The sequence below is a fragment of the Sinocyclocheilus grahami genome, unplaced genomic scaffold (assembly GCF_001515645.1).
Source record: "Sinocyclocheilus grahami isolate Dianchi unplaced genomic scaffold, SAMN03320097.WGS_v1.1 scaffold271.1, whole genome shotgun sequence".
Classification (NCBI taxonomy): domain Eukaryota; kingdom Metazoa; phylum Chordata; class Actinopteri; order Cypriniformes; family Cyprinidae; genus Sinocyclocheilus; species Sinocyclocheilus grahami.
The window spans coordinates 155535-173029 of NW_015505450.1; the positions used below are offsets into that span (position 1 = coordinate 155535).

Here is a 17495-nt window from a genome sequence, read left to right on the forward strand (position 1 = left end):
CTACTAATACTCTAATGAGAGTTAGTTGACATGTAGTTGCAAAGTCACTTCTAGTTAGTAGAATGTCTAAAGTAAACTATCAAAATAATGTATAATCAAATAATTAATTCCGAGCTTCAGAGGAGTTAAAATATCACTGAAACACAAACATCAATGTAGCTTTAATCATGGAGTAAAATGAGAAAATTGCTTAATGGTTTTGAATTGCCTTTGCAAGGCACTCCAAAGGCCATTTTAAACACACGTACATGACCTAATATTTAATACAGTGTTAATGAGTGTATTGCAGTAATGTCACGCGTGTCTTGGTGTAGCAGCTCTTTACTTTATCAATAACCCAGGGGCTGTGGAAGTGTCCGTTCTCAGACGGCTGCCACCAGCGCAGGCGTGTAGCTGAGGTTCGCGCTCGGAGAGGGATCTCCAGGGCCACCAGGTGAGCCTGGTTACTGCTGTTGCTGTAGAGGAACTCCTGCAGGAGAGCCCAGTTCAGACCTCCATCCACGGAGAACTGCAGGAGCACCGGCTGGGAGCGCGGGTCAGGAGCCGCTTTACCGCAGCCCAGCCTCAGGAAGAACTGGATAAACCTGAGCAGGACACACACATCTCCAACATTACTGATGGCGTGAAGGGCATCTTTCACAGTGAACCATCTGGTGTGTTTGTGGAATACCTAGCATTAGACAGGTCCAGATCTAATGTCTCCAGCATTCGCAAACCGTCCTCACTGAAGAACAGGTGGTTCCCGCTGGTGGTGATGCCACACTTTCTGGAAGGCTTTCCTCCACTCATCAACTTGAAATGTTCAGACTCCAAAACCCCACCTATGGGACACAATCAATAAAATAGACAATTTTTATACACAGACAAATCCCAATGAATCTGCTCTAGTCAAGCTTCTCTTTCGAGAAATATACACTGCAAGCTATTTGTCTGTCCACAGTGAATGTGAATCTGCTGCACACCATGACACAATCACTGTGAAGATACTTCATGTTTAATGTACGGTTATGAGGAGCAGAATCAGAATGCCTTTATTGTCATTGCACAGCTGTACAACGAAATTCAGTGCAACTTCTTTGTGATAAAAGTAACAGACAACAAGCATAAATACCTCGACATAGAGGCAAAAATCTTGGAAAAGATAGCTGTTATTCATTTTCAGTTTTCTTAGCCATACCACACTACATGAGCACCACTCACATAATTTCCCATTAAATAACTTTATATTAATCCCCAAATCATTGTTAACATAGAAGTCAACTTTAGGCTGGAAGCAGCATGTATTTTTTGATGTTAAGAAATGAGTTCTGCTGTCCCAGTATAAGCAGCTCACTGGTAGTTTGACTTCCTGAAGAGATATTTAATACATCATACAGTGGCTATCAGATATTTTCAGTGTGACTTGAGTGTCCAAATGCCATAATATGTGTTTGAAATATCATGACTCTATTCTTACAAATGTGTTTCAAATGCAAACATATCATGATATCTAGAGTTGTTACTCAGCTAACCACTGTCAAATAACAGCATACTGTAAACATCTGTTTGCTTCTGTACCGTCGAAATCCTCCTTCAGGAAATCCAGGTTTGGCACGTCTGGAACGGAGCAGTCGGGACCAGAGTAACCCGGATCGCAGCTGCAGTGAGTGCCGCGCACACACACGCCGTGGCCTTTACACATGTTCTGGCACTGAGGGCCGATGTACACGCTGTCCAGGGCCCATGTGGGCGGAGCCGCGCCGCCTGAATAAAACCCCTGATACCAGCGGAACCGCACTGAGCTGAGAGCACAGAAACACCGTCACACACCCAACACACAGCAGTGAACCGTAAAAACACACAAGCGTCACTCGCTGACCCGCACAACCGCAGCTTGCCGAACTGGATCATTTCTCTCCTCCAGCTCTGCGTGGTGCCGGGATAGTAGACACTGGCCGGGTGGAGCTCAGTCGAGCAGAGAGAGCTGAGTCGGGGCCCTCCGGCACACAGAGGAACCAGCAGATGCCACGTGGCTCCGAAATCTCGAGAAAACTCCAGACGCACAGGGTTCAAGGAAGAGCTTTCAGTTGTGCAGCCCACATTAATCTAGAACAGGAATCATACAGTAGCTAACGACCTTCCTTACCACAACTTACAGTTACAAAGATGCCAACATCTATCACGCAAAGCCCTACCTCGAACTGGATGACGGTGTTCTCGTTGACATCAATATCTCGTGTGGTGATGGAGTGCTCACCCAGCTCACTGGACATGAACACCACAGCTGAGTCCTCTTCGCTGCAAACACAGTGAGACTAACATGATGCCATCGCTCTCTCTCAGCACTGAGACCAACATCAAGAGGCTCTGTGGCTGAACATGCAGAATCCTGTTGAGTTTGGGTGACAGGAGCTGGGCTGATTCTGCTTAAATCCAGAGGCATGAGCTGACTATGGTTTATCTCCTTGAGAGTGTTACATCGGTGTACATGGCGTGCTGATGTGAGGTGAACACTATGCAGATACTCACAGTCCTGCCCTCTGATAGGGGCAGTAGAATCCAGTGTTTCCTCCAGGATAAAACAGCCAGTTCCCCTCCTGAGGTCCTCCCTCAAAGCTGTCTAATATAACCGGCAAGCTATTGATGGTGTTGCCGTCTATGATCAGGTCATCAATCACCCACACCTCTTCCTTCTTCCCTGAGGGTTTGAAGAATGACAAGTGTAACAATTATAGCAATGACAAAAAGACAGAGTATATACTCATGTCACTTGAGTAACAAGAGCGTCATGTCACTTGCTGGCACTGTTTGAGGTATTTAGATGACATTAGGGCTTTGGAACCAAATGCACATTTGTTTGTCATCTTAAGGCTGAAATACACAACGTGACTTTTAAAACACTGGGGATCACACACTTGCCGACCTTGTAAACAGTACTATTTCCAATAATGGAACAACACAAACTCATCTCGTTATACTGGTGATGTATTTGTGGTTGAGTGAGGTGTATGTGGGTATGTTTGAATGACTGTGTTTTCTTACCACTGTTGTACGGCTGCCACAGTCTGAAGCGTGTAGAGTTGGTCTGTGCGCTGGGAGGCAAAGACATGTGAACAAACAGCGTGTCTGTGGAAGTGGGGAAATAAAACTCATCTATAAGCAGCCAGCTGATCCCTCCATTCACTGAATACTGCAGCAGCACGGAGTGAGAGCGCTCAGGTACACCTGCGAGTAAAACACACAGAAATAATGTGTTTACAACCAGTGCGTTCGTTCCCATCAGCTCACAGAAGACAAGCAGGAAAGCTGGAGATGCAGCACGCTTCACGCCAGACTCACCCTTTGTTATGAACTTGAATGAGAACTGGATGTACATGGTGTTTGTGCAGTCTAGATCTGCTGAGACCAGCATGCGCAGCCCCTCCTGCAGGAACACATGGCACAAAGGCAGTCTCATTTACTGATCAAACTCCATAGTAGAAAAGTTCTATGGAAGTTTTAATATGCATTTCTATAACATTTAAATTTAGTCATTTAGCAGATGCTTTTATCCAAAGCGACTTGCAAATGAGAACAAAAGAAGCAAACAAAACCAACAAAAGAGCAATAATATGTGACCCTGGACCACAAAACCAGTCTTAAGAGTCTTGAGATGTATACAACCTCTGAAAGCTGAATAAATAAGCTTTCCATTGATGTATGGTTTGTTAGGATAGGGCAATATTTGACCGAGATACAGCTATTTGAAAATCTGGAATCTGAGGGTGCAAAAAAATCTAAATATTGAGAAAATCATCTTTAAAGTTGTCCAAATTAAGTTCTTAGCAATGCATATTACTAATCAAACATTAAGTTTTGATATATTTATGGTAGGAAATTTACAAAATATCTTCATGGAACATGATCTCTACTTAATATCCTAATGATTTTTGGCATAAAAGAGAAATGTATAATTGTGACCCATACAATGTATTGTTGGCTATTGCTACAGATATCCCCCAGCGACTCAACACCGCTTTTGTGCGGCAGGGACACAAATATAAGTGCTGCAACAAGTCTTGGTTAGCCTAACGCAGTACACGTAGCAAGGTTTTCTATCTATCTATTTATTTTATAATAAATAACAATAAAACAAGTAGATCGAATAGAAAAAGAATAGAGAACACTAGTGTTAGAGGGTCATTTTTATAATAAATAAAAAGAAAACAAGTAGATAAAATAGAATTAGAATAGAGATTGCAAGTGTTAGAGGGACTTGCAAAACCAACATATAATTACATGAAATGGTAACACTTTATTTATTTCGATAGCCCACTTTAGATATTCTACGAACTAGAAGTAACTTTGATAGTTTAGGGTTAGGGTTAGTAGAATAAGCTGAAATGTACGTGCAAAGTGACTTATAGTGAGTAGAATGTCCATCAAAATCAAGTGTGAGCAGATATTAAGCAGACGGTCACTGATACTCTAACGACTGCTCACTGACGTGGAGCGGCACAGTTACTTACAGTTAGTAGAACATCTAAAGTGGACTCAAAATAACGTGTTACCAATTGAATAAATGCTGAAAACAAGTGTTCCTTTACTGCTACGACGATGGAGGATTCGATTATCTTTTCACTGGAAGATCACAGCTGTTTGACTGCAATACTCACTCCTTTAAAGATGAGGGCCGTTCCTGATTTCAGAGGCTCTCCGCTCAGCGTGCCCCTCTCTGCGCCGTACACCTCCGGCCAGACATCAGCCCTCAGGTTCTCATTGAAATCTTCCTTCAGAACGGATGGCAAAGCAACTAGAGGCACACAGTGCGGCCCGCCGAAGCCCTTATCACAGCTGAGCGAGAGAAAACCCAGCGTGACTGCAGGATCGCTGAGGAGCATGTGAGGAATATGAAGCTATCAGGAGCTAAAGCAGCTGGAGTCCACACTCACACACAGTGTCCGTTGTCACACAGTCCATGACCCGAGCACATCCACGGGCAGCCGGGCGTCAGCAGCACATTATCCAGCGCCCAGCCATCAGCTCCAGGAGCCAAGAGAGGCTGGATCCAGCGGAACCGTGTTCTGGGTGAACTATACGTTTAGGAACAAGAGTGCAGTGTTGAAAATCCAGACTGAACATTCAAACACTTACATTAAACAGAGTGCTGCAGCCAAAACGTCACAACTCAGGAGATTCCTTCGAGAGTTTCCAAGCAAAACAAGGTCTGTGGTAAACATAACTTTGGTGATACTTATGTTTACACACTTATACTGAAAACACAAATTTTGAAGCAGTTATGCCAATTTTTATGTTTCTAATATGTTTGGAGTGTGAGTGCTTACAGTTTATGTTTACAATAAAGTCTCATCAAGTTATGCTTACCACAGACCTTATTTTACTCATTAACTGAAAAACCCCATTAAAAACCATAGAACATTGTTGAGGAAACAGGGATAAAAAGCTGTGGACAAAGCAATTTTTGCAGCTGAACTTATTGCATATTCATTTGTAGGAGTTTCCCTTTCCGACGCAGCATTTACGGGAGGAAAGAGTTCAAATCAATCACGCAAGGGGATTTACTAAGGTTAGCGCTAGTCAATTTACTGCTGTTTGCACCATCACTTAACACCCCAAAAAAGCATGTTTTAACCCATTTTGTGCCTGTGATGTTAGTAGGCACACACATGATTAAGGTTGGACACGTACCATGGCATATAAGCAAATTCCTTACATGTAAAATATCATGGTACATACCAAAGTACCACAGTATTTTTATTGAATAGCATTACTGTTCATAACTGTTGCTGCCACAGTACTTTTTTTGCAGGGGCTGAACAAGCATTTAGTGGTATAAGTGTGGGACTGAAATGTGTGCATCTGAGATGCCACTAGCACTGAGTCTTTGTGCCGTGTGAAGAGTCGGAGCGGGTCCTACATGGCAGCGCTGGGCAGGTAGACGGTGACTCTCCTCCACTGCAGGAACTGTGGAACGCTGAACACGGACCGCTGCGTGTATCCGGAGCAGCCGATGGCCGGAGGCACACACTCGGGCGTGATGAGTGTCCAGTGTCTCCCGCAGTCTGTGGAGAACTCCAGATGGACGCCGTGGGCTGGAGACGCAGCCTTACTGCAGCCCATGCTCAGATCAAACTGCAGGAACGAAGAGCCAGACACCTCGAAGTCCCAGCTCTCAGCGTAACGTGGCCTCTCTAGAGAGAGAGAGCATTCAGTCAACTCAAACCCAGCTGCAATCAGATCAGATTCTGTAATACAAGTGTGATTCATTCGATTCTGAAGGTGTGAATCTCTCTGAAAGGTTTTGGAACGCTCTGTAATCACAGTGTAAAGTCACGTTTACTGAAATGCTTTACAGATGGAATTATGCAAATACAAACTGCCCCTTAACAAAGCCTGAGCAACTTATGAGTATTATGAGTATTGTGCCAGCCCCTTGTACACACTGTCAATTTATGTCATTTAAATTAAGTATTTAAATACATATTATTGTGGACGCATCTGATAAACATGTTAAAAGGAGCTGATTCACAGCAACATACTGTATTGCAGATGAGTAAACGGCTAATTTTCCAGATGAAAATGCACATATAAATGTCTGTGATGAACACGAGGTTATGGGTGTGTTGGCGATTAACTCACTGTCCATGACCTCGGAGTTGAAGTTCAGGATGATCGACATCTGTTGATACAGCTTCCATATCAACCAAAAAGTACTATACACACTCCTGATTCCAAGACTAGATAAGAAAAGCTATCCCTGCTGAGCTTCTGAACATCAGCTCATCCACTCATTCAGCTCAGCAAGAACGCATCTGAAAGAACATGAACATACCTGTGTATCCCATATCGCAGAAGCAGACGCCTGAGATGCAGTCTCCGTGACCGCCGCAGTGATTGGGACAGGGCTCAGAGATGTAGACGCCATCCAGCGCAAACGCAGGGGCGTCCCGATAGACACTGCTCTCCTGGAACCAGCGGAAGCGCGTCTTGCTGAAAATTACACGGGAATATAGAGATCACACGCATGAGCTCACCAAAACTGAGGCTACAATCATTATAATAATCGTTACCTTGAGAAAAAAGGTAAAACTTTACAATACGGCTGCACAAACGTGCATTAGTTCATGTTTAACTAATGCACAGATAATCACGAGTTAATGCGAGACACTCACAGAAATTTATCAGATGGTGAGATTGCAGTGTTTTAATCATTGTTATGGCCGGGTCACACAGAATGTGTTATTACGTTCCACTGCACTGCTCTTTGAAAAGATGCTCAGCTTTTAAAAATGCATCTCAAGATCCCTGAGTTCATGTCAACTTCCATTCTGCTGCGTCGCACACTTGTTATAAACACCAGAACTTGTTCTGCATGAACAGATCCTTAGTTTAAATAGGCCTTTTCTTTTGCCAGCTGTGCTGCATTAAAGAGCTGGGGTTGGGCGTTGCGTAATGCCTGCTCATTATCTTTCAAATGACTCCAGGCAAAAAAATAAAGAGAGAAAGAATTGTTTGGATGTATTACATGCAGTTTTGATCCTGGAATTCCTCATTTTTAAAGTAAAAATCTTAAACAAACAGAGCATTATTGACTGAGTCGTTCTGCGCTGTTCTGACCGTGGTTTGGTGAAGTCAGTGAAGTACATCTCTGCGATCAGACCCCAGCTGATTCCACCATCATTGCTGTACTGCAGCAGAAGCCCCTCCTCTCTGCTGTCGGCCTGGTTACACTCCGCCCCGTCTCCGCCCATCCGCAGGTAGAACTGCACAAACTCCGCCCACTCCGTGTCCAGATCCCAGCTGACCAGCTGCCGCAGCCCAGCCTGATGACCAACGAGAGTTACACAGCCTCTGTCACATAATACCAGCGATCACAGACAACACTGTCATCTGGTGTAGTGACGAAATGTGTTTATACTCCAGATTCACACTAGATTTCATCTCTCGCAGCAGGTCAAGTACTAGGCCTGTGAATTAAAAAAATGAAAATGACATTGCGGGATCAAAGCTAAACATGAAGGAATCTTTTATGATGTTTTTTTCTTCTTTTGATGGTTTCACATCAATATAAGCTTAAAAGAATACTGGCTTTTGACGAGTTACGTTTATTTTGGAAAATATGGAAGTCTGTATTAGATCAGGGAATATGATCACTTTATACTAGTCTTATGCACTGTATCATTTTTGTGACATTTATTCATTCATATTCTAGGGATTCATATTTTCAGGGATATTTATCTTTGACATCTTTTATGACATCTTATTTCTGTATATTTAAATGTACTGTACTGTTGTTTGTACTGTACCTCACATTTGCTGAAGTGTATGCCTTATCAGAAAACTAAATAAAGTTTAGCAAAAATAAGAATACAGACTTCCTTTACGAAAGGGAAACTGGAGAAGCCAAACAAGCAGAAGCAAGCAGAAAGAGTTCAGCTGAATACTCGTTCTGTAACAGGGCTGTTATCATACCCTGCTGAAGTACAGAGAGGACCCGGAGGAAACCACCCCACAGCCCTGGTCGGGCGGCACGACCTCGCCTCCGGTCGCCTCCTGCCACGCTGACACCAGGGTCTCCTGCGACTCGAAGTCTGAGAGCACACTGGAGGCCAGAGTGTTGAGCGTCTGGCAGTCTGAGCCGGTGAAGCCTTCATCACACCTGCAACAGAGCAAACACATGACCTTTCAGCTCCAGCGGCTGATTCACGAGCCGCCGCTAGACGCAGTGACCCAACAAATCATCCCCGCTCGCCATGAGCCGTCACATACATCTGACCCTGAGCCGCCCATGAAGGGCTCACAGCCAGCGTCTCAAACCGCATTCAGCACACACTGATCCTCCACCGCGGGACGGGCTTCAGATCACTAGACGACAGTCAAAGTAACCAAAACAGTCACATTTTTATTCAAATTCCAAAGAAAGTACAGGTTTGAAACACTATGAACACAAGAAAATCATGGCAAAATGATTCATTTTTGGTGAACGATCCCTGTAAGAATCAATTTAACTATAGAATATAAAAATGTAATGCATCACATAAAACACAGCATGAGTCCATATTAATTAGCTAAAACCTCACATAAATGCTGCATTGTTACTAGCACCATGGTAATTTTATCTAGTATATCTAACTATTTGTGCTCCATCATCAATATTTATCAACCAATAGCACTGAAAATATTATTGCGATGGCAGCACTCGACTAAAGCACTACATATTCACAAATATTCATGTTCCTCTCATCACTGTAGGGATTCTCTAAAGGGTTCTAAATTATGATGAATACTAAATAAAGTTTTAATGAATATGTAAAATAAAAATTTTATTAAAATATAAATAATTTGATGACAAAATTAATTTAAAATCTATCTACTAAATCTACTTTCTACTAATCTACTAAAAAGTTATATGATAAGCAAAAAATAAAAAAAGTCCTCTGGTCATTTAGTCCCTTATTGCATTTACAACAGTGAAAAAATAATTGTCAATAATCTTTACTGTCAGGCTGTAAGGATTCCTCACAGTTCTTTTGTGTCACACAGCCATGATTTTCACTTATCGTTTGAAATGAAAGGCCATATAATGCGTATCAGCTCATGTCATTTATGTGCAGTAATAAGAGCAGTAAGTCAGATTCATGGCTGTGCGCTGCAGATGTGATCTGTGAGCTGGACACTCTGTTAACCCAGGGTCAGGGACTGCTTTACAGCAGACTGGAAAACACAGTGTTAGTTCACAAATGATGAAACAAAGAATAAGTGAATCCCGCAGGTCTGAGCGTGAGAGTAAATGATGTTCATGCCGCTGTGGTGGACGAAGAGCTTTAAATTATGATGAAACCTCACAAAACATCCTTAAACACACCGCAAAAATGTCTGTTTTCAATTGTTGTCCAGAAAAAAATTTACATTTACATTTAGTCATTTAGCAGACGCTTTTATCCAAAGCGACTTACAATTGGGGGATACATAAAGCGATTCTTCTTAAAGAGGCAAACAGACACAAGAAGTGGTTGTAATACCAAGTTCTTAGACATTGTTCAAATAAGTACAAGCTAGAAAGAGAAGGAATAAATAAAACTTAAAAAAATTATTATGATGAAGTCAAGTAGCTTCGAAAGAGATGAGTTTTCAGCTGTCGCTTGAAAATTGTCAGGGAGACAATTCCTCAAACAAGAAAATATTTACTCAGCACTGCATAAGATATTAAGATTTGTTTTCATAGATTACATTTTATTAATATGTGTGTATTTTAATTGTCTTACGGCACATTACATCTGGGAAAATAAGTCTTAATTTCTTGAACAGTTCTGCTTCTCCAGTAAATTATTGTTTCTAAGATTTTTTAATATTTCAAATGGAAACTTAAACAAAAATACCTGAAATGCTATCCGCTGTAAGTGACAGTGACTGACCTGCAGTGACCGTGGTCGCACCACCCGTGTCCACGGCACATCTGAGGACACTGCTGCCCAATGTAAACGTCATCCAGAGCCCACTCGTCCTGCTCCTGATAGTGATTCTGGATCCATCGGAAGCGTGTCGCACTCGACCTACAGCCAGAAAACAGCATGAAACCAGAGTGAGACGAGAAAACACTGCAAATGCATAACAGTTGATGAAGATGCATGAACACTGGTAAAATATGACCATTTCCACCCTACAATCAGAAATACTGCTGCAAATATGAGCAAAACAGGTCGTGAGAAAATGCCTTTGGTGTTTATCCTCTTGAAACAACTGCCATGTATTGTTTGTCATTTAATATGAGTCACATGTATGCATATTCACAGGAGGATGCCGTGCTCTGCAGTCAGTGAATCCGAGCACAGCTCGGCATGTCGTGTGCAGCTGCAGCGGTTGTGTCTCACCAGGTTTTGTACGGCAGTGGAAGCGTGATGCGTCTCCAGTCTGTGAACTCAGACGGATGGTAGACGCTGGACGCAGTGAACTCAGAGCAGCTCGGCATGCCGGGGAGACAGGCCTGTTACCCACAAACCACCAGAAACAGCAGTTAACCTCACAGTGGAGACCAGAGGAATCACAGCACAAGGAATCATCTGTAATCAGACTACATGCAGTGCTTTAGATTGCTTCTACAATCCTTACAAGAAGTGCGGAGGTTTCTGAGTGACGACCCAGAGGCAGTATCAGATGGTGATACTGTCATTACTTGAATGTATACTGTGGTACTCAATCATTATCATGGTATTTATATCATACTCCAAAAACATGGTAACACTATGGTGCATTTAGGTACTTTTCTCTTGGTGAAAACAAGATGCATTAGTGAATATTTTTGGTTTTCTCACCTCTTTGACGAGATGCCAAGTCAAGCCGTGATTGGTGGAGAACTCCAGCCGGACCTGAGTGTCGATGTGAGGAGAAGGGTCGCGTCCGCAGCCCATGACCAGCGAGAACTGGATCATGTAGGACGCGCCGATCTGCATGGATTGTGTTTCCACATAGCGGATACTGGGGGCTGAGTCGTGATCGCCTGAAAAACTGAGGAAATATTTACATCATTGTGGTTTACACTTTCATTTCAGACGGAGCCCGAAGGGAAATGCTGTTTGGATTTCAATGCATTATTAATTGCAGAAATATTCTGCTTGCTTTTGCATTTAATACAAAACCAGTCTCTTTGCTGGTCTGGCAAAAACAGAGCTCTTTTTGTGCTTTTATGTACTTGGAGAGCTGGTGTCGAGTGAGACAGACACCTGAGCTCATGAATATTAACTAGAAACGTTTTTATTGTACATTAATAGATCATTCAGTTCCATTAGAATAGCTTTTATAGTATGGATTAGATGTTCTCCAAATCCTTAAATCCCAGAAAAATCATGAAAGGAGTGAAGCACAAATGCAGTGATGTTCATCTGATCAATTGGTTAGGGTCTGTTACCTGATGTTCGTTAAGCATCATAAACATAAAGCATCATGAAGTGACTTTCCAGCAGCTCCCTGTTTAAGCTAAAAAAACTCATCACCAGTCACTTCCAACCACTGTAAGGACAGACATCATGATATAGTTCTTCTGTCTCTGTACTGAGATGTCAGTAATGCCTATATTTCACATTGATGCTTCAATGGCTGCTGATTGAAGTCTTAACTAATAATGAATGGTACTGTGGTGAACATGAGGCAGGTACCTGAGGGTCCAGTCGTGTTGGCAGTACGGCTGCACGTTCCCCAGATAGAAGCCCAGGCTCTGAGTCACATCTAACACGTTACTGAAGTCCAGGCTGATGATGTTGAAGAGGACGGAGGTCATGCTGATCTCATCCAGAGCCCAGACGTCCTGCCCGCGGCCCGAATGGTACGGCTGCCACCAGCGGAACTGGACCCCAAACCTACGGGCCCCAGGAGGAAGCTCCACAGAAACGATCCTAGAAAGAGTCCAATTCAGTCTAACCATCAGCACTAGCAAATGAGCTGATCACACAACATATATTAACCTATGTGCTTGACACACTGCAGAAGTCAGATATGCCACACCACATGACCGCAGTAAAGTCCAGCAGTGGTGTGTGTGTTCAGGGCAGTGTACCTGGGCTCATGGGCTCATGGATAAGCGTAATGCTGCAGCAGCATCCAGGTGATGCCATTATCTGAGGAGTAATGCAGCAGCACTCCTTCACTCCTTCACCCTGGAGCGGGACAGGAGCTCGACGTGCTGCGACTGCCCAGCCTCAGCGTGAACTGAAGATACCTGCAGGAGAGAAAGAAACATGACCTGGGGCTTGTTTTGAAGTAGTGCTATCAGAGGAGTCCAGATGAACAATAGTATCTTTCTGACTGAAGTGATAAATAAAAGTGATAAAAATGAAAGAGTCACGATCTTTGATGCTCTCTTACACTTCTAATACCCAAGCAGTGGCACGTATATGTGTGCATATTTATGTGATTTATGAGTCCTCATAATTAAAGTAGCTCTAAAGGCATACTAAACAATGTTTTATTAAGAATGTAAAAATGCCTGTAGTTTTGTGTGAGGGGTAGGGGATAGAAAATACAGTTAGTCCAGTAGAAAAACCATTACGCCTATAGAGAGTCCCATAAAACATAAAAACAACACGTGTGTGCGTGTGTGTATACCTGGCCTGTGAACTGTCCAGGGGGGTCGTAACAATGTGTCTTCTACTGTCCCTGTTGAAGACCAGGGCTTTTCCGCTGGCCAAAACCCCACAGGCGAAGCTGACCTCTGCCCCCCGCAGTGAGGAGAAGCTGTGATAGGACGACAGCCTCACGCTGGAGAAACTCTCGGACAGAAACGCAGGGAAGGTCTGAGACGCCAGCTCACATGCCGGACCGCTGAAACCATGGTCACACCTGAAGAAATACCAAGAAAACACACATTTTCCTGAACCAGTAAGATGTTGCTGTTTTCACAGTGTAAAGAGTGTTTCGCCACAGTTCTGACTGAAAGGCGTTCATACTTGCAGCCCGTGCGTGAACAGTGTCCTCTTCCGGAGCAGAAACGCAAACAGGACGGCCCGATATACACTGGAACACACAACATCAACCATATCATCATCATCGTCACTGATCATGATTTATTGGCTCAGTCTGGTGTCTAAGTGTCAAAATCACTGTCTAATCTGCTGATCACACTCTGTGTGTTTGACTATAATGTGTCGACATCTATCAGTAAATATGACCTGTATGTCTTACCGTTGTCAATCGCCCACATGATGCTGCTTCCCACAGCGGTCTGTCTCCAGCGGAAGCGAGTGCTGTCTGTGAGCGCAGCATTGGGCAGAGGAATCGTGATCCTCGTCCAACTACAGGAACACAGAGAATAAACCACACTGTTAACAGAACATACAACACAGATTTATGAAAGCATCCGACAGACGCAGTGACTGACCCGCTGTAGTTCTCTGAGGAGTAGATGCTGCTGTGAGGCAGATGTGATCCAGCACACAGTTCAGGAAGACACTCGGTGTGCAGGAGAGACCAGGAGCGCCCGTCACAAATGCAGTGATGTTCATCTGATCAATTGGTTAGGGTCTGTTACCTGATGTTCGTTAAGCATCATAAACATAAAGCATCATGAAGTGACTTTCCAGCAGCTCCCTGTTTAAGCTAAAAAAACTCATCACCAGTCACTTCCAACCACTGTAAGGACAGACATCATGATATAGTTCTTCTGTCTCTGTACTGAGATGTCAGTAATGCCTATATTTCACATTGATGCTTCAATGGCTGCTGATTGAAGTCTTAACTAATAATGAATGGTACTGTGGTGAACATGAGGCAGGTACCTGAGGGTCCAGTCGTGTTGGCAGTACGGCTGCACGTTCCCCAGATAGAAGCCCAGGCTCTGAGTCACGTCTAACACGTTACTGAAGTCCAGGCTGATGATGTTGAAGAGGACGGAGGTCATGCTGATCTCATCCAGAGCCCAGACGTCCTGCCCGCGGCCCGAATGGTACGGCTGCCACCAGCGGAACTGGACCCCAAACCTACGGGCCCCAGGAGGAAGCTCCACAGAAACGATCCTAGAAAGAGTCCAATTCAGTCTAACCATCAGCACTAGCAAATGAGCTGATCACACAACATATATTAACCTATGTGCTTGACACACTGCAGAAGTCAGATATGCCACACCACATGACCGCAGTAAAGTCCAGCAGTGGTGTGTGTGTTCAGGGCAGTGTACCTGGGCTCATGGAAGCCCTGATAAGCGTAATGCTGCAGCAGCATCCAGGTGATGCCGTTATCTGAGGAGTAATGCAGCAGCACTCCTTCACCCGGCTGGTCTGGAGCGGGACAGGAGCTCGACGTGCTGCGACTGCCCAGCCTCAGCGTGAACTGAAGATACCTGCAGGAGAGAAAGAAACATGACCTGGGGCTTGTTTTGAAGTAGTGCTATCAGAGGAGTCCAGATGAACAATAGTATCTTTCTGACTGAAGTGATAAATAAAAGTGATAAAAATGAAAGAGTCACGATCTTTGATGCTCTCTTACACTTCTAATACCCAAGCAGTGGCACGTATATGTGTGCATATTTATGTGATTTATGAGTCCTCATAATTAAAGTAGCTCTAAAGGCATACTAAACAATGTTTTATTAAGAATGTAAAAATGCCTGTAGTTTTGTGTGAGGGGTAGGGGATAGAAAATACAGTTAGTCCAGTAGAAAAACCATTACGCCTATAGAGAGTCCCATAAAACATAAAAACAACACGTGTGTGCATGTGTGTATACCTGGCCTGTGAACTGTCCAGGGGGGTCGTAACAATGTGTCTTCTACTGTCCCTGTTGAAGACCAGGGCTTTTCCGCTGGCCAAAACCCCACAGGCGAAGCTGACCTCTGCCCCCCGCAGTGAGGAGAAGCTGTGATAGGACGACAGCCTCACGCTGGAGAAACTCTCGGACAGAAACGCAGGGAAGGTCTGAGACGCCAGCTCACATGCCGGACCGCTGAAACCATGGTCACACCTGAAGAAATACCAAGAAAACACACATTTTCCTGAACCAGTAAGATGTTGCTGTTTTCACAGTGTAAAGAGTGTTTCGCCACAGTTCTGACTGAAAGGCGTTCATACTTGCAGCCCGTGCGTGAACAGTGTCCTCTTCCGGAGCAGAAACGCAAACAGGACGGCCCGATATACACTGGAACACACAACATCAACCATATCATCATCATCGTCACTGATCATGATTTATTGGCTCAGTCTGGTGTCTAAGTGTCAAAATCACTGTCTAATCTGCTGATCACACTCTGTGTGTTTGACTATAATGTGTCGACATCTATCAGTAAATATGACCTGTATGTCTTACCGTTGTCAATCGCCCACATGATGCTGCTTCCCACAGCGGTCTGTCTCCAGCGGAAGCGAGTGCTGTCTGTGAGCGCAGCATTGGGCAGAGGAATCGTGATCCTCGTCCAACTACAGGAACACAGAGAATAAACCACACTGTTAACAGAACATACAACACAGATTTATGAAAGCATCCGACAGACGCAGTGACTGACCCGCTGTAGTTCTCTGAGGAGTAGATGCTGCTGTGAGGCAGATGTGATCCAGCACACAGTTCAGGAAGACACTCGGTGTGCAGGAGAGACCAGGAGCGCCCGTGATTGGTTGAGAACTCCAGTTTGACACTGTGAGATTCACATATGCAGGAACAGAAGAAGAGGAGACAACAACCTTTATTTTCACTTTATTTTATTTTAAACAGTACATGTACTGAATCTTGTCTTCTTCTGCATCTGTACTGAATATTGTTTCTGAACTATTATTACTATCACCGCTGCATACAAACCAAAGATGCACAAACTACAACTTCCACCATTCCTGCTGTTGAAAAGTCTATTCTATTCTATTCTATTCTATTCTATTCTATTCTATTCACTGAATTTCTCAAATGTAATTTCACACTCAAAAATGATGCTTTGAAAAATATCTCAGTGCTGTTTTGTCCAGTGTTGTTTGGACCCCAGTGTTCTTCAAAATATCTTATTTTATGAGCCACAGAAGAAGTCATACAGGTTTGAATGACATGAGACTGAGTAAGTGATGATTTTTGGGTTATCACTGTTTCTTGATCTGATCACCTGTTGGCCGGCTGGTAGGCTCCACACCCGAGGTTGATTGAGAACTGCAGCAGGTGAGTGTTTGCTCCGGGCAGCACCGGCAGCAGCTGCAGGAAGTCCACAGCCCAGACGTGACGGTTCGCTCCACCATGAAACTTCTGTTCAAGACAAAACTGAGTGGCTGGAGTCTGAAGCTCTGTGGTCAAACCAACCGAGACAACTGAAGGAGTCTGGAAGAGAAAGCCAAGAGATGTCAATGTGTATACAGATGGGAACATGACACAGAAAATCACAAAAGAGGAAATAGTTGAATGATAGTTTCTGAAAAGAACATGTCAATTGTTGAAAATGATTATGCAACCTAAATCTGATTCTAGACTGTATAAGGCTTCTACCCTATAGGCTGAGTACGGAAGTACATCCAGAAGCACATGATCTTTCCTGCCCTCGGAACGACCAAACAGGACCACATTATTTTTGTTGGATTCTCCAGGATCGCAGTCTCCACCCCCTGAATCGAACACAGAGATCAGACACTGAACACAGAAAAATCAGACACTTAAAACACAGAGATCAGACACTGAACACACAAGGATCAGACACTGAACACACAGGGATCAGACACTGAACACACAGAGATCAGATACTGAACACACAAGGATCAGACACTGAACACACAGAGATCAGATACTGAACACACAAGGATCAGACACTGAAAACACAGAGATCAGATAATGAACACAGGAATCAGACACTGAACACACAGAGATCAGACACTGAACAAACAGAGATCAGACACTAAACACAGAGATAAGACACTGAACACACAGAGATCAGAAACTGAAAACACAGACATCAGACACTGAACACACAGAGATCAGACACTGAACACACAGAGATCAGACACTGAACACACAGACATCAGACACTAAACACACAGAAATCAGACACTGAACACACAGAGATCAGA

General features: G+C 43.7%; 1 protein-coding gene across 1 annotated transcript in view; it reads right to left on the reverse strand.

Moving 5' to 3' along the window:
- The window catches only part of reln (reelin), a 95699-nt gene that overhangs the window by 25686 nt on the left and 52518 nt on the right, over positions 1-17495 (reverse strand). Inside the window, 26 exon segments of the mRNA XM_016291464.1 lie at positions 326-584; positions 671-821; positions 1558-1781; positions 1859-2085; positions 2175-2277; positions 2509-2677; positions 3022-3204; positions 3319-3403; positions 4635-4812; positions 4911-5051; positions 5897-6170; positions 6619-6692; positions 6802-6969; positions 7459-7802; positions 8452-8638; positions 10395-10532; positions 10851-10963; positions 11292-11484; positions 14247-14483; positions 14645-14806; positions 15193-15426; positions 15534-15600; positions 15769-15878; positions 15965-16093; positions 16547-16755; positions 16921-17036. Coding sequence (XP_016146950.1) covers positions 326-584; positions 671-821; positions 1558-1781; positions 1859-2085; positions 2175-2277; positions 2509-2677; positions 3022-3204; positions 3319-3403; positions 4635-4812; positions 4911-5051; positions 5897-6170; positions 6619-6692; positions 6802-6969; positions 7459-7802; positions 8452-8638; positions 10395-10532; positions 10851-10963; positions 11292-11484; positions 14247-14483; positions 14645-14806; positions 15193-15426; positions 15534-15600; positions 15769-15878; positions 15965-16093; positions 16547-16755; positions 16921-17036 — 4475 coding nt within the window.